Source organism: Leptosomus discolor, chromosome 1, assembly GCF_034619465.1.
Source record: "Leptosomus discolor isolate bLepDis1 chromosome 1, bLepDis1.hap2, whole genome shotgun sequence".
NCBI lineage: Eukaryota > Metazoa > Chordata > Aves > Leptosomiformes > Leptosomidae > Leptosomus > Leptosomus discolor.
In genome coordinates this window covers 153207454-153233465 of record NC_141391.1, presented here as the reverse complement: position 1 = coordinate 153233465, position 26012 = coordinate 153207454, and the positions used below count along the sequence as shown (strand labels likewise).

The following is a 26012-nucleotide window of genomic DNA, read 5'->3' as shown; positions in this document are numbered from 1 at the left end:
GTCACTCATCACCATCTCCTATGTGGCTAGAGTAAGCCATGGTACTTCAGCTATTTGAAAACCACCCAGCCTAGGAGGAGAATGGGGAAATTACAACAAATGTTATTAAGTCTCAAGAATCCAGGTATTCTGTAGTCGGGAACAGAGCTTCTGTTGTTGAGTGGTGGGGTTGTTTTTTTTTAGGTGGGTTGTTTTTGTTGGGGTTTTTCCCCTTTTCTTTACTTGATTTTGATCAACTTGATGTTGGCTTTATTTGCACTGTCAATCAAGATTTCAATAGTAATAAATTATAGTGGCTTGCTGCTTACACATCACAGTTTCTTCAAATTATTAAACTGTAACGTGGTAGCACTTTCAGTGGCTCACCATGTGGAGTTATTAGCATTAATTTCAGTTCCTAGATCCCATTTATCTGCCTGATAATGAAATCTGTTATATAAAGAAAAAAAAAATGTAGTTGAGTTATTCCTACCTTAAAAAGAAGCTCTACCTACCCTGTTAGCTCTCAAGACGAGTTTGTGTTGCGTGTTACTTTGCCTTAAGCTGCAGTAATGACCCTAGAGAAAGCATACGGAGGAAAAATCACAACTTTGATGTAAAAAGGGTAGAAGGAGGGAAGGGAAAGTTAAGTTCATCCACTTTAATAGAGCCACTTAGTTCCTTAGATGGCAGAAGCATTATAGCAATACAGCAACATACACCAGTGCACACTCATGTTAGCCTCCAGAGAAACACAACAGATCAGATTTGACAGTTACTTCCTGGTTGCAGGAAATAAACTCCTAGGAGTACAGTAAGTAGCATTTCATGTCTCCTCTCTCTCTCCTGCCTTTTTTCCTTCATCTCCAAATGGTGTAGATACACGTCTATATCCACAAATTTCAGGTGTTTTTGTTTTTTTTTTTTAAAAAGCATTAGTACCCACTTTGATCAAGTATTAAAAGGATTTTATTTATTTTTACAAATACAAAATAAAAAAGGGATTTAAATCCTTTGCAGACAAGATTTTTAATAAGATCCATAAACTCCAAGAAATTAGTCTGTGCTTCCTTTTGACCAACTCCTAGCAGCCAAAACCCTTCCCTGACTTTTTCCAAAGAAACAGCTGGACACAACCACTACTTCTCATGACTGTACAGGGTATTGCAACTGAGTGTTTGAACACTTAGGCTGAGAATCAAGGATGACAAAAAATTGAGTATTCTTCTTTAGCCTGGTTTTGTTTCTCATCCACACCAAAACAGGTATGTTCAGGTAATCAGAGACCTAGCTTGTTCAACTGTAAACAAGTAGTAACTAATAAAGTATTTAACGTGTCTACAAATGTATGATTTGGAAGTGCAAGAAGAAAAGTAATTATTTGGGCCAGATATTAAGAAAAAACAAACACAAATATTTGTACAGCATCTGGGGACAGCAATAACTGGAGAACTTGAATTTAACATTATTGTGGCAGCTAGTAACGAAGAGGTAAAGGGTGAAAGGGTGTGCAGCAAGTAAACTGAAAGGGAGCACCTGAAGCACGAAAGCACCTTCACTAATTTAAACACTGTCACTGGGCATAAAACTGTATTTAGGTGGTCTACTCTGTTTCTCTTCAACTTTGAATTATTAATCACCTAGCACTCACCTCAAAGCACAGAGCTTAACTGGCAACAAGTTAAAAAGCAGATGCATTCAAGATCTTCAGTATCTACAGGAAAAAAAAAAAACCCACTAGCTAGCACTTGCTCTCATAGCCAAAGCATTTAACTGTGGGGAAAAAAATTACTCCAGATAATTAATTTCCAGTTACCAAAGGGTCACAACAGACTGCCAAGTTCCTCCTCCTGCTGTATTCCGCACAGCAGGGACCTGAGTTTGCAACATCCAATCTGGCACCTTTCAAAGTCAGTCCTCCATAAAGGCAAGTTTTTTACCTAAATTTTGTTATGTTTACTTCAGGATACAGTTTGAAGCACACAGACACCCCCCCTTACTTACCTCCTTCCACCAAGTGAAATTTGAAACTCACTACTAAAAATCCCCAGCAATTTATTGACAAACTCTGTTCACATAGAGATACTATGTTTTATTTACAGTAGTACCACACATAGGTCAGGTATTAATGTCAAACATTTACTAATCCAAATTTAGGTACAGTGGTTTTTCTCCCCCATGATTGTGTGTTTCACTGCATAGCAAGTTCTTTAAAGTTAGCTGAAATTTGTGCATTGATGACAAAAGTATTAAAAGTTTAAATTAAATAAGGTGGACTAGAAGATACTTGTAAACCATCAGTCTATTCTAGGAATTTTTCTGTTGCTGCCTTCATTATTTTTTTTTCCATTCTTCATCATTTCTTTTAATGGTGGCAGTAGCAGTAGCATTTTAAGTATTTTAGTTCAATTCCAGACAACGAATTGTTTAAAAGCCATTGATGGCCACCAGCAGCCTGTCTACACTATTACTTGTGCAGCTGCACCAGAACTAACAACGCAGAATTGCATGAGGGCAAGTGCAAAGATATGTTAAGGCTGTACAAATGTAGGTAGGTAGAGTAGTAACTTGTAAGAGCATGTAAGCCCTGACACCTGAACTACACGTCAGTTCAAAACTTTATTTCTGGGATAATTAGCTTATTATCTGTTTATTTAACAACCGGATTGTTACAGCATGGATTTTTAAAGACTTGCATTAAGGGTTACAAATCAAGTTCATTTCTTGGCACTCAAACATTACCAAATTGAAAACTTTTGTGAAACTTAACAAAAAAAAAAAGTCATAACATTTCAAAAAACAAATTAACACTGTGGAAATTTCACATGATATTACAGAGCCAGTTATCACTTGCAGGAATTTCTTGAACAAATGGAATTCATTTGCTCTATGCAGCATTTCAAAACTTTACAAGTCAGAACACTTCTTCACAAGAGACTGACTGACCTTTGGGAGTTAAAGCTTAGGTAGCAGTTCACTTATGGACGGCTCTACCTTGTTGAAAACACACTTAGATGTTGAAAGTAAAAGGGAGAGAGGTATCAAGTGAATTCCAAACAGAAATGTAATGTAATGATTTTGACAAAACTATTATGCTTTCACCATTCACCAAAACTGATCTGGAAAGCGGCTTGCGCTTCACTACAGTCACAGTTCTAAATCTGAGAACTACCATCCCTGGATACAATGCAAGAAGTTAAAGTTACTTCCGTTGTATTCATTACACGTCATCATACATCACGACATTTTAGGCTGTTTAAAACTACAGGATGTGTTTCTGTGTTCTGCATGAATTCTTTCAGATCATGCATAAAAGTATCCAAAAGTTGCACCTGTCAGACATAACTCCTTGTGCTTCTATTGGCGCCAAACTGAAGATTACCATGAGAAAAACCACATTTTTAAACAGACCTTCTTGTAAACTGAGTTCTTAACGGTTTTTAAATTTTCAGTCTTTAGCAGCTTAAAGACTTCCATTCCTGTTAACTGATGAAACGGGGAAAGAACTGAATATGGTAATAAAAACTTCACTATATAGGCCCAATATTGTAAAAGCAGCCCACAGATGTTAACAGCAGTGTCCTATTTTTCATGCAAGTTGTGTTAAAGATACAAAATATGAGCAACACCACAGTAAACATTTTTGCTTTATACAAAAAAAAGTGAATCTGCTTGAAAAGTACATGCAAGTGTGCTGGCTGGAGTTTAAATAAATTTTTATTCATAAAAAGAAAAAATGTTTACTTTTTAAAGGCTAGTGTGATCAATATTTATCTGTATGAATTATAATCAGAAAAAAATAACTCATCAACTTAATTTTCAACCTAAAATTCCCTAGTTTTAGGATTGTCCTCAAAAAAAAAAAAAAGCTACTTACAGCACAGTACAGTTTCCTCACAACTAACTGTAATCTCTGGTATAAATATTCCAATCCTACAGACGTTCTTTCAGACTGTCATACATTCAAAAATTTGGAAGAAGCTGTGGGGATCCCCTTCTCCCTGGCCAACTTGATCTGTTTTTAAAAGAAACACTTATTATCCCGTCAGAGTTTTGAAATCTGTCTTTATTTTTCAGTTCTGTCAGAATAACTTTACTATCGGATGGTCCAGGGGCTTGGTCCCAGGGGGGAGGAAGGGGAAGATGTTCTTGTACCTGATTATAATCCCCAACATTTATACACAAGCTCCAGTGCACATGAGTAACTTTGCACCCACTTTTTAGTAGGCTGTTGTTATTCCCAAGCTCCAGGCTCATTCCTCCTACATGAACTTCATTTGATGGAGTATCAAGGTTTTGTCTGCAGTTTTAACATTAGGGGGAAAAAAATGGCGACACACATACATAGTAATACGGTAGACATCTCTACTGTGCTATAAAATTGATACCTCCATCTGTCATAGTGCATGCAATATACTGATGAAAGAAAATACTCGGTGCTCTCTTCTCTTCACAGTATTTAAACTTCTATTGTAAAAGCAGCTTAAAACTATGCCACAAGACTACACCGTCCATCTCAACCACAGGCAACCTGTTTAGCAAGTCAGGCACTGGAACTTTAATGGTTTTTTCCCCAAGTTCAAATGAGACTGTCACTGAGACAGTAGACTTGGTCTGCTTTAATGTGCACCAGAAAGCTGGTAAGGAAACATTTAGAGCCATTTATTATGTGGATTAAATACGACTTATTTTGCAAAATACAGCATATTTGTCTGTTTGCAAATCAAACCAACTGTCTTTACATGAGCAGATTTACACAGTTGCAGTACACAGATAAAAGAGTTCATAAATAAAAATTCTATTCCGTATACCATGCCTAGCAATTTTCAAGTCAATGTAACCTCCAATGCATATAAATAGTGTGGCTGGTACAGTCTTCACCAGAGATGTGTCTCACGAATCTCTGCAATGATCTGACTGGCTCGCTGCAGGGCCTGCACACAGAAAGACAGAAAAAACAAAGTCACTTATTTTTTCTGAAGAGATTTCTCAGAAGATAACAGCAGCAGTCTAGGAAGTGTAATGTTAAAAATCAAATTACAGCAAATCATTTTCATTATGAAATAACTGGTAACAACCTGCAACAACACTGCAAGTGGAAAATACTTCAAAGCAAAAGGTAATGATAAAACTTCGCATAGATGTCATTAAATCATTTCTGTGGACAGATAAGAACTAAAAATTAATTGCAAACTGAACTTGCAGTTAGAAGCAAAGAAAGCTCATTGTCATTGTTTTGTGCAACTTTTACCTTCTCAGTGTTCCCATTAACACCTATGTTTGTCTTAACATTTTGTATTTATAAATAAACTCAAGAAGGGCAGACGTTTTCACCGCACACAGTTACAATGCTTTAAATCTTCCTCAAAACAAAAGAGAAACTGCACCTATTTTATATCACTTTTAGCATTCTGATGCATTCATTACAGTCTAGCCTGCTAAACTTTGCAAACTTAAAAGCTCAGAATGCCAACTCATACTAACATTATTCAAAGTAGTAACTCCAATTTGGAGAAATGTGAGCTATGAGTTCAGCCCTATAAAGTTTACAGTTTAAAAGACCGTTAACAGACAGTTCCCTTCACTCAAATGTTGATCATTAACTTGCTGCACGTGATCTTGGCACAAGCGGTATCTCAGCATATTCAGTCCCTCACACACACACTGACCACACTGCATACAAGGGAGAAGCACCTCCTGCCACTTCTGCAGTGAGCTGAACTGGCAGAGCGACTCTTTTCTATGCAGTTCAATGCAAAGCATCGCATTTCTGACGCAGCTGATGCAGGCACTGATACACCACCTAACTGAGCAATGAAGAAATGGAGAGCTCTGTAACACGGAAGTGTCAAACACGCTGTCATACAGATGTACGCAGGTGTCATCATAATTAAGTCCCAGCATTCCCACTGTTCATATTATGGGGTACTGCCTAGATATACCAGCCATTGGCCAGTAGGCTCTGGGTGAAACATAAATATGAACGGCACCTAAAACACTGTAAGCTTAATCCCCCAAAAGAGGACTGCTAAACACTATGAAGTTAAATAAAAGCAAATTATTAAAATCAAATGTGTAATTATTGAAGATAACACCAGATTACAGCTTCTGCTTTATGCCCAAGATATCGTTTAAGTTACTTCTTCACAAGTACTCAATTTACATAATGCTGTCTGGTCACATATTGCTTTTAATTCCTCTAGCAGAGAGAAGTAATACACTGGCATACTCTTAAAAAGCAGCAAAGAAAAAAGGAAGCTAAGTCTTCCAAAAATCTCACATTTATATGGTTTCATTTTAATTAACTACTCCCATGAGCTCCTGATCTTTTTAATACCTTTAGCATGTCAGCTGCCTCTTTTCTGCGCTGTGCCATGTCCTCAGATTCCGTCAGAAGGTCATCCAACAACAAGGATTTATACAGCTGGCCTACCAGCTCACTCTGAAGAGTGTCTTTCACGTGGTTCACCAGAAAATGCATCACTGCCTTTGGCACACTGCAAGCACAAAGATTGTTGCTTCAGAAAGAGTAATTCAAAATCAGGTCTGCTCTAGACTGAAGAATTCACAGTGAGCACAAGTGGCTACACACAACCTTGGCGCAAACTGCCAGGAATCTACCACCAGCATAAATAAAAACCTTTCTTTCTCAAGTAAATGCAGTATCTTGTGCAATTTAAGAGCTCTTGGATTCCTTCCAAATAGGATAGCTGCATTGTGAAGAACATGAGTGTATATATATATATACACACTGTAAAAAATAAGAATAAATTACTTTGCTCACTAGAGACCAACCCGAGTCTCCACTGTGCTAGACATGACAAAAAGCTAAGTATTTCAACCCCAAAATCACATGTGAATGAGAAAGGAAAGAGGCAACGAAAGAATTCATTTATCTGATCTTACTTAGCAGATGAACTGAGAAGAGGATCACTGCTCAAACAATGGGCCACATTGGAGACCACGTGGGAGAGCGTAACACAAGAGCCATTTAAAACTGCAAATGGAGTTTAAGTGTGAAAAATATATCTGTCTGGAGTGGAGGCAGGCAGCAACCAATGAGAATCAAGAACAATCCATCAGAAAGACACTACAGAATCCGTAAAGCAACATTTTTCAGCTCTGTCAGGCTAAAAACACCTGAAAGAAACCACTGTTTCAGCTCTGACTTCCATGCCACTAAGCTTCCTGAAAATAATTCGAAGTATTGAAGCTAGCTGAACCTGATTTTCTTTGGGACTTAGGATATGTGTAGCAGTACTTTTCTGAAATAGTGAGGGAAAATATTTACATAAGCATTGAGAAAATCAAATCATCATACTAATGCAGTACCAAAATCTGTGGATATAAACACAGGATCAAAAATTGAATTAGTGCACCTCAGGTTATTTCATCAGAGTGACAATAAAATACTGACAGTTGTTCCTAACTGAGAAATCAAACATGTTAGTTTAGACAACCTTGTTGGTGTAATTCTTAGCAGCAGTATTTTGCAACTAGAGCGGACTGGGAGTTGATGTACAATCAGCACTGACTCATTAAGTAGGGACCACATCACTCTTCTCACGTGCCCATATCCCTAGATTGAAGTAAAAATAATTTTCACGGGCAGAGCAAGGGGTTTTGGTCATCCTCAGAATGCTCTATTGTCACTGCAGAATTAACTTGACAAGGACCATGCAAGCCTGAACAGCTAGACCCAAGATCAACCAAGATCTATCAACACATCTGAGGTTTGGGAATCACACTCCCAAGTTTGGCTGGGAATTTTCCCACTACATTCTGCTGCTTTATAGTTCTTTACTAGCCAGTTGTGGGAAGACTTACGGGAAATCACGATGAGACCTTATAGATCTATTAGTACTCAAGTAATTCAATTTATGTCCTCCTTTCAAGCCGATACATTGCAAGTTCTACCCAAAGAAGAGCTTAAGAAAGAAGCCTAGAATATTTTGGAAGTCACCTGGCTAAGAGTGAAAGCAACCCAAAACTGAGCTCCAAACCATCCAAGTAAGAGCCTGAATTAGTTCTGCAAGTGTGCTATGGGATGGATACAAGTACCATCTTTGAGGGGTATTTCCTAAAAATATTTCTGAATTAGGTGAGGATGTCCCAATACAGCAAATTCATAATGCTTGAGCTAGCATTTTATTTTTTTCCTTACATAGGCATATTTACTGCAAAGAACATCAAGGGATTATTTAGAGTACACAAGGAAGTAACACTACGAATACTAATGCTGCAGTAAAATTAAGGTAAACAAAGCCATGAAATACTAAAAATTATATTGAGGAGAATATTAGTTTACTGGATAGAATAAAACTTCTATGACCTCATTGATCTGCTCTAAACTCTGGTTTCTAGATTCCTGTATTTCTCCCAAAATTTCCCATATATAAGTCCACAAAGACTTAAGCAAAGCAAAGTTTTACATCATCCTTCATTAAAAAAAAAAAAAAAGTATGACAATTTTTTAAGCAAAACCCTGGAGGCATTTTCCATAGTTACACACAGCAGAAACATCACTTTTATACTAGTTCCATCTGTACAGGCAAGTACTAGAAAACATAGGAACAGTAGTTCCTATTTGACCTTCCCATCTGAAGTAACAAGACGCCAAAGATAAGTTCTGACAGGGCTACACAGCATCTAGAGTTCATTCCAGTTATTTGCTGCAAATCATCCATCTGAATTGCAGTATCCTCCAGAAAAGCAGACATCTCCTAAACAATTAAATTAAACCTTTTACTTAATATAACACAAAACCTAACATAATACAATCCATCAGAGAAAACAAGTGCTTCTTCAGGCCTCTTAGTTCTGTGAAAGGTCAATTTTTACTGCTGCTGCCCCTTCTAAAAAAGCTCAAAGCCCTATTTTTTCTCTCTGCTTACAAACACAAGAACATGATAAAATAACAAGATTATATACATGACTTGAGATATCACAACATTTGTATGGCTTAAACATTTCTAGGAAGTTTGGTTTTACCTGTCCTGAATGTTCTTCCTGACAATAAGGAAGTAAGATTTAATAAGTCGTTCAATCACTTCACAATCTCGTTGCTCACGGGCAGAAAGTTTGCGTGCAACAGGTACAGGCTATGTAAAAAAAAATAAAAACCTCAGTTTACTAAAATTAAAATTGTGGAGTCAAACTATTGCTCTTTCATACTGATAGTTTGATAGATGTAACCTGTCTTGCAACAAACCTCTTAATTTTTCAGAAATAAAATTAGACATGTCAAAATCCAGACCTGTGACACAAAGGTCAGAGGCACCACTACTAAATTTTTCTTTAAAAGCTCACTAAAGGACCTAGCGTTCCAACACTTAAAAGATCTCCATCTATTTTTAAGTTCAGTGGGTTTGTCTTCAATGATTCTTTTCCTCTAATATAAAAATGCCAACTTCAGCAAAAAAAAAGCAGGAATTTGAGTTGAGACACCAGCTGAGATTTGTTTCTGTACAAAGACTGATCTAGACAAGGAGTTCACTTGCATAGCAATTTGTGAAAGGAAGCCAGTTATCCCAAACCAGAGGCTGAAACTGGAGGTGGGGAAAGAAGAAGGACTGGGCAAGAAGGAAAGCAGAAGAGACTGGCTAGAGCAAAGCTACAAGATCTGGAAATCAGATGTTTTATTTCCTGAGCCTGAACTACAAAGCGGAAGTACTTGTCTTTAATGACTCACCACATCTAATAGGTTTACAGCATGTCCCTTTTGAGGACTAGCAGGCAGGGCTGCAGCTGGCTTGGATTTTTCCTCTGCCGATACCTCCTCTGCTTTTGAAGGTTTCAGCATTCCTCTCCAGTTGCCTGTTCCAGGCTCCTGAGACGTATCTCCTGTTCCAGGAGCAGCCTGCACAAACAGCACAATGAAGAAACATTGGAGAGTTAGAATTAGGGCTTATTACTGAGCTATATGCAAGACTCTAAAAATGAGATTTTCATACGTGTATTCCCTTCATTCTTCACATTCCCCACCTTTGTTCTCCCTTGGCTGTTTACAGCTGACACAAACTACCAGTAAAATGAAAGATTTTAAAACTTGTATTCTTACTAAAAATGCTATGAAAATGCCTCACACAGAGAAGATCCCCAGCATTTTAAGGGTCTACAAATCACTTCTAAAATAAGGAATGGTCTTCCTAAATCATTAGTCTTTTACCACTTTCACCATACATCCTTGGAGCAATACAACTTATACTATCACGATCATTCTGAAAGTATGTTTTGAAGATCACCACAGCTCTTAGAAGACCTGAATTTAGATTCTTTGGTATTTTATTTAAATATAACTTTAGTTTCTTACAAGAACAGCTAAAAAATATGCACATTTATGTTTCTGGCTACCACAGCTACGAACGTATTTGTGCTGCCAGACCTCAATTTACAGAAGGCTTTTTTTGTACCAAATCAAAACAAAACAAAAATCTCCATCCTCTGGAAGTGAAGATCAGAGTTTCTGGGAAGTTCCAGACAAGGAATGACTCCCTGATCTCCTGAGAAAAGGACGTAACACCTAGCTCTTAAACATTAGGAATCACTGGACAAAAGAAGTATTAGTAGATGGTATCCACCACATGTTAAAATAGTATTAAAAAAGTTTATTTTGATGTGGAACAGTGGTAATTTTTCTTTTGTACCTTTCCATAAGTCTAGTATCCATTCTATTTACCGCTGTGCTTGAAAATCTATTGCTGTTTGAAAAACATTCAAGGCTCTAAACTACTATTACTGCTTATGTCTTGTTTCAGATATAGTAAGAAATAAGCTAAATTTACCTATTGTGTTTACAATTAAAACACCACAGGCTGATCGTGAGTCTAAAACAAGAGAGAGACAAAGCATGGCAAATGGAATACCCACAGTTGCATACTAGGAGACCCAGCTAAACTGTGCACATCAGAAATTGTATTAAAATTGCACAACTCTTCAGAAGCTCTGTAAAAAATACACTATAAGAATTCAAATCAACCTCTGCTAATGAGAGAGAACCACTGATGAGGAAAGCTCCATTACGTTATTTCTGATTCCAAGACAGCTATTCAAAACAGCAAAAACCCCTATGCCACTCAGTCAGCGTTACTGTGGAGCCTTACTCCATCTCCAAAGCAGTTTCAGAAACAAAGCTACATTCTTTAGCAAGAAAAAGCGTGTTAAGTACGTACCACCTAATAAAGGACAGGTTTTGTGGGAAACAAATGAAACCAAATTTGGCAGCTTCCTGCAACTTCTTAAGTCACAACAGTATCCTCACAGTCGCTCTTGATTTCTTTTTAATGTTTGCAGCATATCAGAACCTCTAAAACTCTGGCGAAAGTAATAGTTAAAATCCTACCAGACTAGATTTTTCCTTGAACTATTTTGTTCAGGACAGAAACAGCAGCTTTGCACTAGCAGCTGAATGTGCATATGCAATGAAGCAGAAAGCCTGAGCCCTCTTGGTACTCTAATACACAAACTTGTGACTACCATCTTTTCTGACTCCAAGTGAAAGCAATTAGCAAAAAAATCTGTTATTTAAACATTAGAGAAAGCACTCCTAAAGTGTAAAATACCACTGCAGAACACATTTCACAAGCATAAGTAAACCAGGGATTGAACGATTATATTAAACAACAAAAAGGAGGTTCAGTTTGAACAAAGCCTATAAAGATTCCCTGCAGGAAGCAGGAAACTCACATTTTTAGCTTATCTTCTGTCCTCCTTCTTTAACTGTCAACACATTAAAAACATGCAGTTTAACAACCATGCTGAACACTTCTGAGTACAATACTGTTGCACTAAACAATCTGTTGACTATAGTTGGAGGCAAATTATGCTTCATACTTGCACCACAACATGTTGCAACCCAGAGTTCAAACAGAAAGCAGTGACTTTGCCACCTAATGGCATGTCTTTACCTGCCACTGCACATACTAAAATCAGTAATGCCAAGTAGTCCATACTCTGTAGGGCATACTGTGTCAGTGACAGAGCACTAAATACAAACTGCTTTCCATACTATCTGTGGTGGACCACAACAGAAATGTGCATGCAGTGCTTATAGGAAAAATCAAGACAGACCTTGCCATCAGCCTCAGCAGAAGCAGCAGTAACAGTCTCCTGGGAAGCAGGTGTCAATGCACCTGGAGCTTTAGTAGACTAAGGAAGGTAAAAAATGCAGGGAGGGGGGGAAAAAAAAAAATTCAACTGAAGACCACCAAATCTACCTAGCAGATTTCATACACTTTAACCTACTAGCATCTTCACAAATCGAGAAAAGAAAACATTTTGAATTTGCAAGCAACAGAGTAATATAAGCAGGGGAAAAGAAAGGAAAAAAAAGCATCTCCAAGACAGGTAAGAGACTTTTGGCTTATCTGGCCTTCAATTTCATTTCGGCTCCTATCCTGATGATATAAACATGAAGTCAACAGAAGGAAGGATCAAAGAGCATTGAAAGCCATCTTTAGATAGCTACTTTAAATTCCCAGTTTATCCATCAGCTGGCTTCTACCAGCCAGTAATATTAGATCCATTCTGTGACAGTGTCTCACTTTTTAAGCCAGCAAACCTAATGAACCAATTTCTATCAGCTGTAGAAAACTCCTGTTACCACCTATGAGGAGTTTAAACTATGTTCTGTATATTTGGATTCTAAATACTTCACATAACACCTAACTGTCTAAAATGCCAGCTGATTGTCTGCCTGTTAATTTCTACAGCTAGCCAATGTTTTCCATGACACTTGGTTCTTCCACCCATGTACTTAACTTGTCATTGAACTAATCCCAAAACGTCATAAGACTCATGAAGCTCCAGAGACAGAATACATGACTGGATTATGATGATCAACTGAAAACATCATCTCTACCATCCTCTCCCAAAGAAAGCAAGACTGCAATAAATTGCAGGTTTAAGACTGATTTTATAAAAAAAAAAAAAGGGAAAAAGAAAAAACCAACCCCAAAGCACCACCAAGTCACTATGTTGGCACACTTGAGTATTTTAAATCACTTATCTTTTGAAATTAGTAGTAGCCATCAGAAGCCGTGAATTTAAGCATGCAAGTTCCGACTCCATCTTTAACATCTGCAGGCATTTTAAGCCTTACCTCAGATGACATTCAAGATGGCATTCAAGTAGTAAGTGTAATATTAATGTAAATTTATAGGCAAGTTTTCAGAAATCCCAGATTTAAAACCTGCCAAAAATTGCATCTTTGGGAAGAAGAAAATAACATTCCACTTCTATCTTATGAAATGGAAAGAAAAAAACTCAATACCTGGAAGCTCCCAAGACTGTTACTAGGGCAGCATATCAAAGTTTCCAATACTTAGATTGGATCCAAGGAGAATGCATCAAACTTCAAATGAATAAATAAATAAAAATCAACATTTACTTACCTTGTCTCGTGGCACAGCAGAAGGCAATTCCCGGGCTAACCTGTTACGCCTTTGTTCCTTTAAAAACAATCCAGCAAGACCTCAATTATGTATTACTCTGTATCAACACATGTGCAAGATTCATATTTTACAGAAGGCTTACATTTTAAAGACAAACACTAGTAATTTCATCTCATCCAGTGTCATGTAGTCATACTACAATCCTACAAAAACCTCAGTTATTTAGCTAAAACTACTCTGATTACCTGGTCAAAAGTAAATTCTCAATATAAAAACTGCAAAACTTTTTGCGAACACACTCCATAATCAAAACTATAGCCTTTAAAAAACAAGATCAAAGCTATGCAGTTTGGCTCAGCACAGATACCCTACAGCCCTCATTAAGCTATAAGTTTTCAAAGTAATCTAAAAGGATTTGATTCTGTGGCCAGCAGGGTTAACTATGATTAGCCCAAAAGGAAGGAGGCGGCGGCAGAATTCACTTTATAGCAAAAGAGAATTTGAAGCAATCAGGACAAACAATTATCTGATTTTTCTTGAAATTAAAAATTGATTGTCCACTGAATAAGAATAAGATGTTTTACGTGCTTTGTTTCTTCAAAAATTTCAATGTCCTGTTCAGGAAAATGTGGGGAAAGAACTAGTTTAAGTAACACACGATAATACAATAACCTTATATGTTTAACTTCAAAGTCCTAATTTTTGTACTCACGTCAGTTTGCACACACATTATTTCTGAACTAGATTCAAGAGCAGTCTACCAAGGCAAATTTAATTGCATACCCAGTTAATACAAAATTTATGTAGAGAAGAAAGTAAAAGGTCAGAACTAAACAGCAGAAATTATAACATAAGCATTTAAAAAAAAGAACACTACTGTGAAAGAATGTGTTAGACAAGCAGGGGAACACAAGAGTATTAGCGAGCTCTTAGCCAGATGGATGAAGTACTGCGACAAAATCAGATTGCAAGAAAGCATTGAGCAGATCAGTCGTAGAACAACTGCTTCTATAGGATGATGACAGCAACGAGTATCATCAATCAAAGCTGGGCTTGAAAAACAGAAAGACCACTGAAATTGTGAAAGGCTTATGGGAGACTGATGGAGAAAACTGTCTTAGGGAGATGGAAGCATGGTAACATGCAGCGTCAAGAACAATGCCGAAAGGAAGCAGAAATTAGAACGTGAACAGAGGAAACAATACTTGTATTATCCTTCCATAGATGAGAGGAACACTTACACCTATTCACACATTCTGTCAGAGACAAAATGCAGTTCCTTCAACATTACAGAGTATTTCACAACTGCCTATTTCGAGTTTCTCTTCTAAAAATTTCATTTAATAGCCAGTATTCAATTCCATGCCCATCTTATGTTCCAGACAGAAATACAGGCAGAATTTTCAGTAAAATATCAACCACTGTTCCCGAATGTAATATGCAATATGAATCTAATAAACCAGCAGATCACGAGATAAGAGTATACACCATATTTATAATATATCACATTTTTATACTTCAAAACGTAGAGAACTGTGCTTCAATAAAAGAAGTGGAAGCATTTCTTCTTTTACCAATTATTTAAACTCTCAATTAAAGGAGTCAAAAAAATTTTTAAGAGAATGTATTTTCTTACCTCTATGTTGTTATTCATTAAACCACAGGCATCAGCAAAGTCTGGATGTTTGGTATTGATATAAGCTAACTCAATGGCCACTAGATTATGAACCTGCAATGCAATGTCGTTCACAGTTCAAAAATTCAGTGAGGAAACTAATGCTAGTGAAGAGCAATGAACTACAATGCTAGAAAGCGCAGTCTAACTGTCCATAGCACAAGACCATTCTATTGCCCCAGAGACAGTGAAGTTCTGATCCAGGAGGCAAGAAGGGAATTCATTCATTCATTGCAACACGTTCAGACGTTCAGCTGATGTTACACCAATTTAGCTTGTCAGCTTCATCAAGGTAACCCCTCTCCAGCAATAAACAAACAAAATTCAGCAATTTAACGAGCATAAGATATATAGTAATGAAGTGAGCTACATAGTCAACCTTCAGCCACCAGCCATGTACAACATTTAAACCAGTGAGAGATGGCTCACTATGGGGGGCAGTGACCATACAGAACAATTTTTGCTTTTCCAGTCAAACATACGCAGAGTTAATAACTGAAACACTTTGTTTCCTCCCCAATAAGAAACCCAAAGCAGACTTTTCTATTAGAACATATTTACTCAAAGCTAGAAGGTGAATTTTTAGTTCTCACTAGCTAAGGGGCATTACAAGCAAAATCAACATTTTGTGTGGATTTTACCTCCAAAACACACAGAATAAGGACTCTAATTTAATTTTCATCATGGCATTCCAAATGCACAGCTTCTGCTACAAGGGAGGGAAATATACCTATATCAGAAAGACTAGGAGATGTTAAATCCAAGTTTCAGTAAAATTCTTCTTGGGAAGTTGAAACATAGGACACAATGAGCTCAAGAGGGTTCCTCCCCACTCCTTTGTTTTTTATGTATCTATCTTCTAATATAGAGGAAGTTTCAGACCATGTAGATATTAAATACCTAGCTATTTAACAAGTATAAGTTAAGATTCCTTTAATCACTTGGGTTCCTGATGTTACAGAGCAAACAGGAGCATCAAGAAAGACTCCAGAAAACACACACTTTTTCGAACAAAATTATAGTAGATGGAAAATTACCATTTCATTTGTGACAGGAAGCCTTCTACGCAGAAGACAGGTTACTACTTCAACTATGGCATCGTGCAATTTAGGAAACCTCAATAATTCCTAAAAACAAAACAAAAAAATTTACTGATGAGATTTCCAGAATATTTTTGAGGGGGGAAGCCAAATAATTACAAACGTATTTCTAAACCACATATTTTTACCTGTGTACTGTAATTACTACAGTGCTGGATAATCCTCTGCATTTCTTCATGAACCAGCTCCACACAGCGCAGGCTAGGTTCTTCTAAACGTTTGATTTGCCTTTTTACCAGCAATTCAAATGAAACTTCAGGAACAAACAAGGCAGGACGGGGACCCTAGTTCAAAAGGAGGGAAAAAGCTGCTAAACTTGTGTATTAAAACAATATGCATTTCTAAGCAGTAATATCTGATGAAGCCCAGAATAAATCAGATCACAGTGCTTGTACTCAAAAGAACATTCAGAACAGGTCTTAAGAGTAAAGTGTGTTACAAGAATATTTAAATATGAAAGCTATAAAATACAAGTTACTACCTTTTAGACAAACTCTTTGTTAAGTAATGATTAACCAGCATCCTTATAGAATCTTGAAGATTTCTACCTACTAATGTCACCCTGGGCTTATAACTATGAACAATTCTTTTACATTTGTGGATCCAAGTTTAAATTAAATTTATTATAAAAGCAAAGACATTCTCTTCCTAGCTTCAGAGAGAAAAGTTACCATTATTTATTTGACAGACCTGGGTATACAATTCTTAGTGCAAGGCAGATGAGTTTTCTGTTAAGTATAATCATAATACAGTGTCACTAATTTACAGTGTCTGGGATAATTTCGTTTATGACCATATGGACCAATGCTTAGCTATACAGAAAACATTTTTTTTACCTGAAATTTCTTTTTATTTTAAGTTAAATGAGCTTTAGAAACACGAAGATGTGACGTTACATAAAAACAAGACATCTCTCGTGTTACTAAATACTGTTTTACATTTTACATTTACAGAAGGGTAAGAGTATGCACATGGATCATTGCTGCAGAGTACCTAACTGCGCTCCAAGTCTGAGTAATTACTGACCATGCAGAAACCTGACTGTCTGTTCACACTCAACAGACCACAGTACAAAAGCAGACTCATGTGTTTGACATCCAAAGTCAAACTCTAAGGAGTGAATACTCTATATACTGAAAAATTTTAAAATGTGCTTACTCTGTAAAGTCTTAGCAACACCAATTTCCATATTGACAAGAACCCAAATCTGTCATATAAACACTGAATCACTGAAGAGTTATGTCTCTTATATAGAATTAAGATTCCTGAATGTGTCTTAGCCCATACAGCTCAGACTGAGTCTTCGTAACTAACAGAAGTGCTTAATCCAAAATAAATGTAGAGGCAGTCTTCCACCACCATTTCTGTAATATACAATAGCTTCACCAGAGGGTTGCCAAAGCTGGGCCTGAGCTTTAGTTCAGCCTGTAAATAACAGTAATAAGATGTGAGCATTCACCTTAAACTCATTCCATATAGGATAATGGCTGCAAATTTGGATATTGTAATTTTTCCACTTAAAATACCAAAAAGCAGGATTCAGCCTCTTCGTATTAACTCATTCAGCTGAGATCACTAATCCACAGGACTGAAGAAGCACAAATTTGTTGAAACCTTATCTTTGAATCGAACATATAGCAACAACATTTAAAAATACCATAGAACACTCACAGTCGCATTTCTAATGGCAGTCAGAATATCAATTGTGTTAAGGCCACCCAGTGGGTCAACAGATTCTAAAGTTCTTCCAAAGGTCTCATGAAAAATGTAACAGATTCTGGCTCCACCGCAGCTGAAAGAGTAAAATAACAACTGAAGCAGCAAACAAGAAAAAAGTTCTCATTGTGAACATTTTTTTACAGTTACTTGGATTGAAACATTTTTGACTATGTTACGCTCTAGCGTATTACTACTGCCAATGAAAGCCAGCAAGAGCCACTGGGTCAATCTAACTGCTCAGTCAATATTCTAGAAAACCATTTGATACTTACAGCTCCGAAGTCTCTATGTATTTTGCTGTTCCTTCAATAGTGTTACAATATTCTGTGGCAAATTTGGTAATAAGCTGCAATAAAGTGGCACTTTTGTCCTCAACAGGTTCCCCATAGCTGTTTAGTAGAGACTGGTACTGAGCAGCTAAAACATTGATTCTGGTTTTCAGTTCTGGCAAGCAATCCCTGATATGATGCATCAGTAGTCTAAAAAAAGAAAATAGTTGCTCATTAGAAAGGAGGAAATGTTTCAGGTTTATCATCTCCATCAAAACAGAGAAAAGACAGAAAATAGTCACGGAAGGAAAACCTTTACTCAGGAAAATTACAGTAAAAGCAGAAATGGTATTTGGAACCAGAGTTTTCCTTAATGTATCACTGTACAGCACTAAAAGAGAAAGGAAAGGTAAAAATAAATATTTACACATATTTCTCACACACCAACTTATACCTTAAAGTATCTTTAAAAGCACACATTTCATTTATTTTACAGAATATGTAATACCTGTTCAGTGTTCTAGCAAGGTACTTGGTTCCGTTTCGATTGGCTAGGGAAGGATATTTCTTTTGAAGAAAGCCATACTCATCACGAATGGAATCAGCTACACTCTTCTTATTGTTAATATCCAACTGACTCCTGAAGCAAAAAGGCAGAGTTACACCCTAGTTAACAGATGCAACAGGCAGGCTTCTGAAAGGTGAGTATCAAGTTTCTTGCTTGCTTATTCAGAAGTTTATTTCAACATCAAGTCAACTTATTCTTAAAACCATATTCATGATTAAGAAAGCCAAAGCATTACTTCATATCAACACAGCTTTAAAAACAGCATCAATGTGCCCAGACAGACCTGTTCACTACTCCAATGATGCCAAGTTTGACTGGAATCACTCTTCCCATGAGCACATCCATAGCATCAGTGCCAGCATCCATGAGATCCAGCTTTGTGATAACAGCAAGGGTTCTTCGACCTACCAAAAAGAAAATTCACTCACAGGGATATTCTGTCTTGATCAGTGTAGCTAAAACTCATCATTCAAAAAGTTCCTCAGACAGCTGCATGAAATTTAATACAGCCAACCAGCAAAGACAAGCACAAGAACATGTGGTATTAGTCCATCTGGAGCCCCTTAATAACTGGAGCATAAGAAAGTATCTGGCAGGTACTGCTCCCCACTTAGGCACCACACAGTTTGAAATTGTAGTCATTACTGATTACAACAAACATTTTTGCATAGTAGGTGAAGTTAGCGGAGTTACTAAGAAGAAGACTAAGAAAGGCAGGCAGGGGACTCGCAACTCTGAGTGGACTGAACATATTTCTAGCATATATGTAGGACTAGATGTAATGGCAATCTGTTTGGAACTATATTTGAAATACCACTACCCACTGGAGAAGCTGCTAAAGGAGGCAACAGGCCCACTTCCAGCACAGTGCATCAACTACATGGCTGAAAGCCCCAAGAGACAGAATAGTTTGAAATCCACCCACCGAAGCAGCTTTAGGGGATTTATTTTTGCTAATGAAACATATTTTTATTGAATATGTGACCGAATGTTTTCTGAATTAAGACTAAGCTTCATGTTTGACACCATGGAAGAGAGAGTGACCTAAATTCATTAAATAGGTAAGCATTGCACATCTAAGCAGGTAGGCTGCTAACATGCACAGGATTTGTCTGGGACCTTCATAGTTCCTGGGCTCTTGGGTCTGAAAAAAACATGGCAAGAATTTTTTCTTTAAACTATAACACACTGAGTCTAAAAATAAACCAGTACCTCAGCAAAAATCAGCAGGTTCTTGGGTCCTGAAACTTTCAGATGAATGCAAGTCAGAGAGCCTACCTATTTTAGTACTTCAAGTTCTCATTACGTACCATTCTTCCTACAAAACCTGCAACATGAGCTGCCACTCCACATCTTTAAGGTTTAGGATTTTGGGAAGTGATCCAAAAGTCACAGATAATCATTTTCACAGGGGTAAATTAGAGGAAAGGTTCTGCTGCCTTGAACCAGGACAATTTGACTGCAAAGACTGGCAGAAGAGGTTCTCCCATGAGGTTACGTGGCTGTGGAACCCATAACGGCTTAGGCAGACAGGGCCAAAGAAAACTCAGAGTTTGAAAACAACCAACAAATATTACAACAAATGTTAAATTTAAGCCTAATCTCAGTATTCCCATTTTCCAAGTATACTCTTCCATATTCTTCCAAACCACACAGTGCCATTTATTAGTCAATGGTACTGACAGCACTTTCCATAAGCAAGCAGCAGGCACCCAGTAGCTTCAGATATGTTTCAAAGTTACTAGGTAAATATGAAATGATAATCCTCTTTTTAGATTAAATCAAATCGGTCAGTTCTGTCTCATAAATACAGGGCATCAAAATAGATACTGACAGTATATACTAATTTTATTCTTACTAAGTCACTAAACTAACAGCTACACAGTTAGTTACTAGCTGCAGGATGGTGTATTTTCTGTACTAAAAAAGAAAAAAAGAGACAACATTGGACAATAAAGCATGAAATCATCATAACAGACCACTGTAAACTACCAAAAAAGTCTCCAAACCCCTAACATTTTGTATTGCCATTTTGCTGCTCTGGAAAAAGAAGTGACTCCTATGACTACCAAAATAGTTATTTGTCCTGTTTGTAAGCCAGAAATCTATTAGATATTGATTCATCACATCATTCTCTGAGTTGCAGAGACTGCAGCAGGAAGTCTTTAAGCAAATACAATAATTGTATTTTCTAGGAAATGCAGTGACATTTGTTTTTCATACTACTTTTTGTGCAAACGACTTCAGTTTTATTTTAAGATTTAATTTAAAAAAGAAGTTGAATTACAGGATCCAGTTTTTCTTGCTGCTTACCATCTGGATCCACCTCCCGTGCAATTTTAAGTGCTTCTGAAGTGGCCATGTCTGTGTTAGCAGCTGTGACTGCCAGAATAATTGAATTTGGGTTGCTGATGAATTGAAGGATTAGCTCCCTTATTTGAAGTTCAATGTCCTTAGGCTGATCACCAACAGGCACCTAGAGAAAAAAACAATGTAGAACTGTTCAAAATTGCGAATTTATGCCTGTGTGAGGCCACTCATTGAAAGTTCATACCCTGTACCACCGCATAAGATAAAGTTTTCCAGACCTTTCTTTCCCCCTTCACAAGCAAAAAGGAAAGAAAAGGAAGATCTTGAAAGGTATAAAAATGAAAAACACTCTTCTAGAAACAAGAATCAATTCAAATTATGTGATACTGTTGTCAAGAAGACTTGCTTTCCAATAACCACCTGCACAACTGGCAGCGTCAGGTATATACATGTGCGTAGGCAGGGAAAGAAGTCATCTTGTCATCTTTGTGCCACAGAAAATTATTCAGTATAAAGCCTGAACAAACAGGACCAGAACATTTCTTCAAGCATATCCTCATTTTATGCAACTTCTTATACAAAATACACAGCAACTTTTGGAGAAGCAATGGGGAAAACATTTTCAAACTTGTCAACTACCATCTATCTGCAGGTACAATTTTGAAAGTTCGAGTGCTACCTCTTCTATTAAAAAGAACACACAGCCCACACAATGCTTCCAATCCCTCAGTTGTACACAGAAAGAGGAAGAACTTAAGCAAATTACTTGTTACGACAGCAAAGAGCACCAGAAACCCGAACCTTACACCTGAAGATGGTGACATCTCAAATTTATATAACCAACTAAAACTGCATAAAGCTGTTTATCTAACAATACAGAATAATGCCAAAGAGAGAACATACATTGCTTGTTTCAAAATACACTGTTCACAGTGGGTCAGAAGAGCAGCATTCTGCATATTACCTTTGTCATTCCAGGTAAATCCACAAGAGTCAGATTTACAACATTAGATGAAAAAATCTTAAGATGAATAGGTTCAGGACTGATCCCCTAGAAATATATTAATAATAAAAATTAATCACTGTACTGGATTATTTAAATACACCCTTTAGAAAGTGAAAAGCTGTAGTTTCACACTGGGAAAAACTTTCTTCCATCATACACCTTACAACTACGTGGTGAGGAAAAAAAGCCAGCCACATCTGTCAACCAATTCCTTTGTCTTTGGAAGCAGCCCTGTTTCCCCCCTCGATATAATGAATGAAAGCTTTTCTATCTCAGTGATTATAAAGATATGCAAGAATAGAATACTCTATTTTATGATTACACATAAAGCCATGGAAGTGGAAAAATGAAAGCAAGTTTAACTCAAAGTTTATTTTTTTGCAGATTATAGAAGCTTTGAAGTAAAGCAACAGCAATTCTCTGCATTTTCTTTTAGCTGAAGTCATTTACTTCAAGAACACGTTGAAAAAATATCACGATAGCAAGCAGCATTACTGTATTCTTCATTAGAACAGTTCAACGCTTTTCACTTCTAGCTGCCAAAACTGTTTAAGAAAAGTTTAAGCAGCAAAAGAATCTATAGCAAGACAAAGACGGACAGTGCAACATTTACCTTATTATTTCCTGAAATCCTCTCTGTTTCGTTTTCAATTTCCTGACGAATTTCATCAAAGTCTGTATAGATCTGAAGTACAGAAGAAAAAAAATTGTTAAAAAAAAAAATCAAAGACAGCAGCCACCTACCTAATTGCAGAATAACACTCTCTCCTCCAAAAGACAGTGGAAAAACTGTAAGTAAGTATATATCGAAGGTAAGAAAAAATAAGAATGACTATTAGCCCTTAAACTAATGCTACCAGCAATTGTCAGTGCTAAAATTACAGAAATTGGCACCTTGGTATTTAATCTGTTGATTAATACTCTGAGATGGCAGTTATTAGCACTTATTACCCCATCGAAGTCAGACAATGTATAAAACAGCGTTCATTTAAAGAGAATTTCAAACACTGAATTCCATTTCTAATCTAGTTGCAATCCTTTGAAGTTAATAAACAACATGTACCCCGAACCCTTTCTCATGTCCAAGAGGACACAGAACAAGGACAGAGTTTCGTTTCAAAATTTTTCCACTCGTCAAAACTATTTTTCTTCCACCAATCAGAAACAAGTTAGCACAGCGCTACCCTTGCACAGGTACCCTCTGCATTCCTCTCAACATTTCCTTCAACTTCTATCACTGCCTAGAAGGTGAGAAAATCAGTTTGAAGTAATAAACGCTTAAAAAATTCATCTGCCAACAAAAAGATGATTTTCTTCAAGCTTTGACTCTTATTAAAGTCCTAGGTCATCTCAGTTTCTGCATCTCTGCCAACACACATTAGGCTCCTCCTTCCTTTTCACAGCTGTCTAATAAATCTCTGAAGTCAATTCTTCAGCGGACTGAAACAATTACATACTTCCTTGCCTTTGCAATATCCACTCTAATTTTGTCAATGCATAAAAAAGAAAAATAAACAAAATAACACAAAGAGTATTAAGATAAATAACTCAGCAGAATCAGTGACCCACACAACAGACAACCATTGATAAATTTTCTGTCTTGAGTTTAAAAAAAATGTTTTCAGAAGTTTTGTACTCATAAAAAGCAGAACAGAAAATCCTCACCATTCTGGCGTATAATGTAACAGGCACAATAATCTCCTTTTTGGGAGTCAAGGGAAGAGATATAGAATTAAGTACACATATGACAGCACATTGATGATGGAGTAGCAATGTCACAAGAGTAAACATACCTTATTTTTGGTGTGAAGAAATTTACCCCACTCTTCAGCATCTATCTCTGAAAACAAAGAATTGATACATGAGGAAGAGGAAGCAGATGTTCCAATGACATTTTTCCAAGAGCCTGTTTGTTGAAAACTACCATGTGATTTATTATTTTTTTTCAAGCAGCAAGAGAAAAATCAATCTGCTTTCTATGATTAGGTATTAAATAGCTCAGGACAAATACATTTATGATTCTGCTCATTTAAACATTGCATCTCATTGCTCTTTTTCATTTGTCTCTCTTACACAAGGACCACTTTCCTAATTGTGACTGAGCCAATGAGCTATCCCACCATTTTTCAGAAATGATCTAGTTCATTAAATATCAGCTTGCAACAGAAACCAAATGAATCACTAGCAATAGCTTAAAAAACCTGAAAAAATTGCCAGCTTTTAGCATCTTTCCTTTCACCATGCAAGTGAGATCAAATTACAGCTGAAAGAAAAAGTTAGAAAAACCTGTAGAACCAAAACCAAGCAAACAGAAAATACGTAAGAATTCTGCAAAACAATGAAGTCTTAGGAGAACATGTCTTTTCCCAAATCTGTCAAGGACCAAACATCTTAACTCTTGTCAGTCACTACTGATGTCTAGAATTATGTGGGGGCTATTCAAAAGCAGTCCCAGAAACAGCAAAGGAGGTTTTGTCAATTCTTGCTTCGTAGCACAGGCAGCAGTTTGCGTCACACTGCAAGATACTCACACTTCCACAACTAGGTTTCCCCGTATTAGTGGTAAGTTCCATTTCAAATTTTTAGTTTGTGTTCATTTCCCCTCTGCTCCCCAATACAGCGATCTGCTCTAGAAGAACAGTCTACAAGAAATCTGGCCATTTGGCAAACACACTGCTTACCTACAATCAAGTCATCTTTCAAAACATTTTTTCCACTCAAGTTGAATTTCAAGATACTGATCAATAGAGATTGTTTTTTAAGGATTTGGGAATCAAAAGTGCAGGAAATTCTATGAAGCAGTAACGGCACAGAAGAAAAGCAAAAATCATCTCATTCTAATGCAACAAAGTCAGAAAACTAAAAATCAACTAGATCACAAGACTCAGCAAAATAATCAACATAGTAGCCAACGTGTGAAAGTAAAAGTGTAATCAACAATAAAGTGGCATGAAATGTATGTGGTTTAGTGTATATAAGCATGCACTTTATGCATAGGGAGAAAAAGCAAGTGGATAAAGGCAACCTTTAGAAAGGTGTCTTGGATTTTTCCATGTAGCAGGGTCTGCAGTTAAAGAGAAACAGCATTGAATGATATTTAAAATTTTTAATCATATTTAATATAGCATTTTATTAACTTCCAGTACCAGACTGTATTACAAAGATCACAAATGCATGCAGACAGATGTGCATGCTATTCTACTATTGATGAGAATGTGTCACGTTAACAATACGCACAGAAATAAGATCTTCACTAAACACTGATAAACGATACATATTAATCAGATATTCTATATGACAAAGTTTTCTTGATGACTACTTTATTATTGCTGTTCATCTAATTCCAACAGCTCACAATATTTTTATCTGAGCACAGAAAACAGCACCATTAGGTTCTGCAAAGCTGAACTTCTTTGGCAAAATATGTTTCTCATTATTTATTCATGGAAAGAATGAGAAAGAGTAAGGAAACTTTTTTAATGTCATGGAAGTAATATTACTGTATGGGAAAGAAATCTGAGGTTTTGCATCAATCTTTCTAATGCTTAATTAAAAAACAACTACAGCAATTCTGAGAGATTTAAGAAGATTAGCTATCACCCTTCTCAACTTTTAATTTTCTCAAAAAAATTATGGAAATCCCATTATAAAACACCTTTTCATTGAAGGGTTGATGAGTTTACAATTCTGTAATTTCTGTATGATGCCAGTACAGCACCATGGAAGTACAAAACCCAAAACAAACTGGTGAAGAAATTTTTGGCATGTGCTTGTTTGGCACAAAATGCAAGCAGCACAGCAACAATCAGTTGATCAGTTTGGAAAGCCTAGTATGTCTGAAGAGTTATTTTAATGTCTTGCTCAGGTGGGTAAATCAAAGCTTTAGATTGACTGAATCCATTAAAGAAAAAAAAAATTAAAAACAAACTATTTTTATCCTTACTGCTCTGAAGGCACATGAGCTATGAAGAAACAATTGTAAGGCAGCAGCTTTT

At 36.7% G+C, this 26012-nt stretch overlaps 1 protein-coding gene across 6 annotated transcripts in view; it reads right to left on the bottom strand.

Annotated features, from left to right (window-relative positions):
- Positions 1-4353: 4353 nt before the first annotated feature.
- DNM1L (dynamin 1L) overlaps positions 4354-26012 on the bottom strand; it is a 39057-nt gene continuing 17398 nt past the window's right edge. The window contains exons 3-20 of one of the 6 annotated variants that reach the window (XM_086467636.1): positions 25043-25081; positions 23811-23857; positions 22631-22702; positions 21976-22062; positions 21015-21177; positions 18985-19105; positions 18642-18773; positions 18137-18343; positions 17817-17937; positions 16274-16429; positions 16083-16172; positions 15007-15099; positions 13371-13427; positions 12004-12126; positions 9671-9838; positions 8971-9080; positions 6317-6476; positions 4354-4913 (exon numbers count right to left, since the gene is read on the bottom strand). In XM_086467636.1, the coding sequence (XP_086323762.1) occupies positions 4857-4913; positions 6317-6476; positions 8971-9080; positions 9671-9838; positions 12004-12126; positions 13371-13427; positions 15007-15099; positions 16083-16172; positions 16274-16429; positions 17817-17937; positions 18137-18343; positions 18642-18773; positions 18985-19105; positions 21015-21177; positions 21976-22062; positions 22631-22702; positions 23811-23857; positions 25043-25081 (2003 nt within the window). In that variant the 3' untranslated portion in view covers positions 4354-4856. The remainder of the gene's footprint in view (positions 4914-6316; positions 6477-8970; positions 9081-9670; positions 9839-12003; positions 12127-13370; positions 13428-15006; positions 15100-16082; positions 16173-16273; positions 16430-17816; positions 17938-18136; positions 18344-18641; positions 18774-18984; positions 19106-21014; positions 21178-21975; positions 22063-22630; positions 22703-23810; positions 23858-25042; positions 25082-26012) is intronic. The other 5 variants (XM_086467652.1, XM_086467669.1, XM_086467628.1 and 2 more) reach the window with 5 other exon arrangements.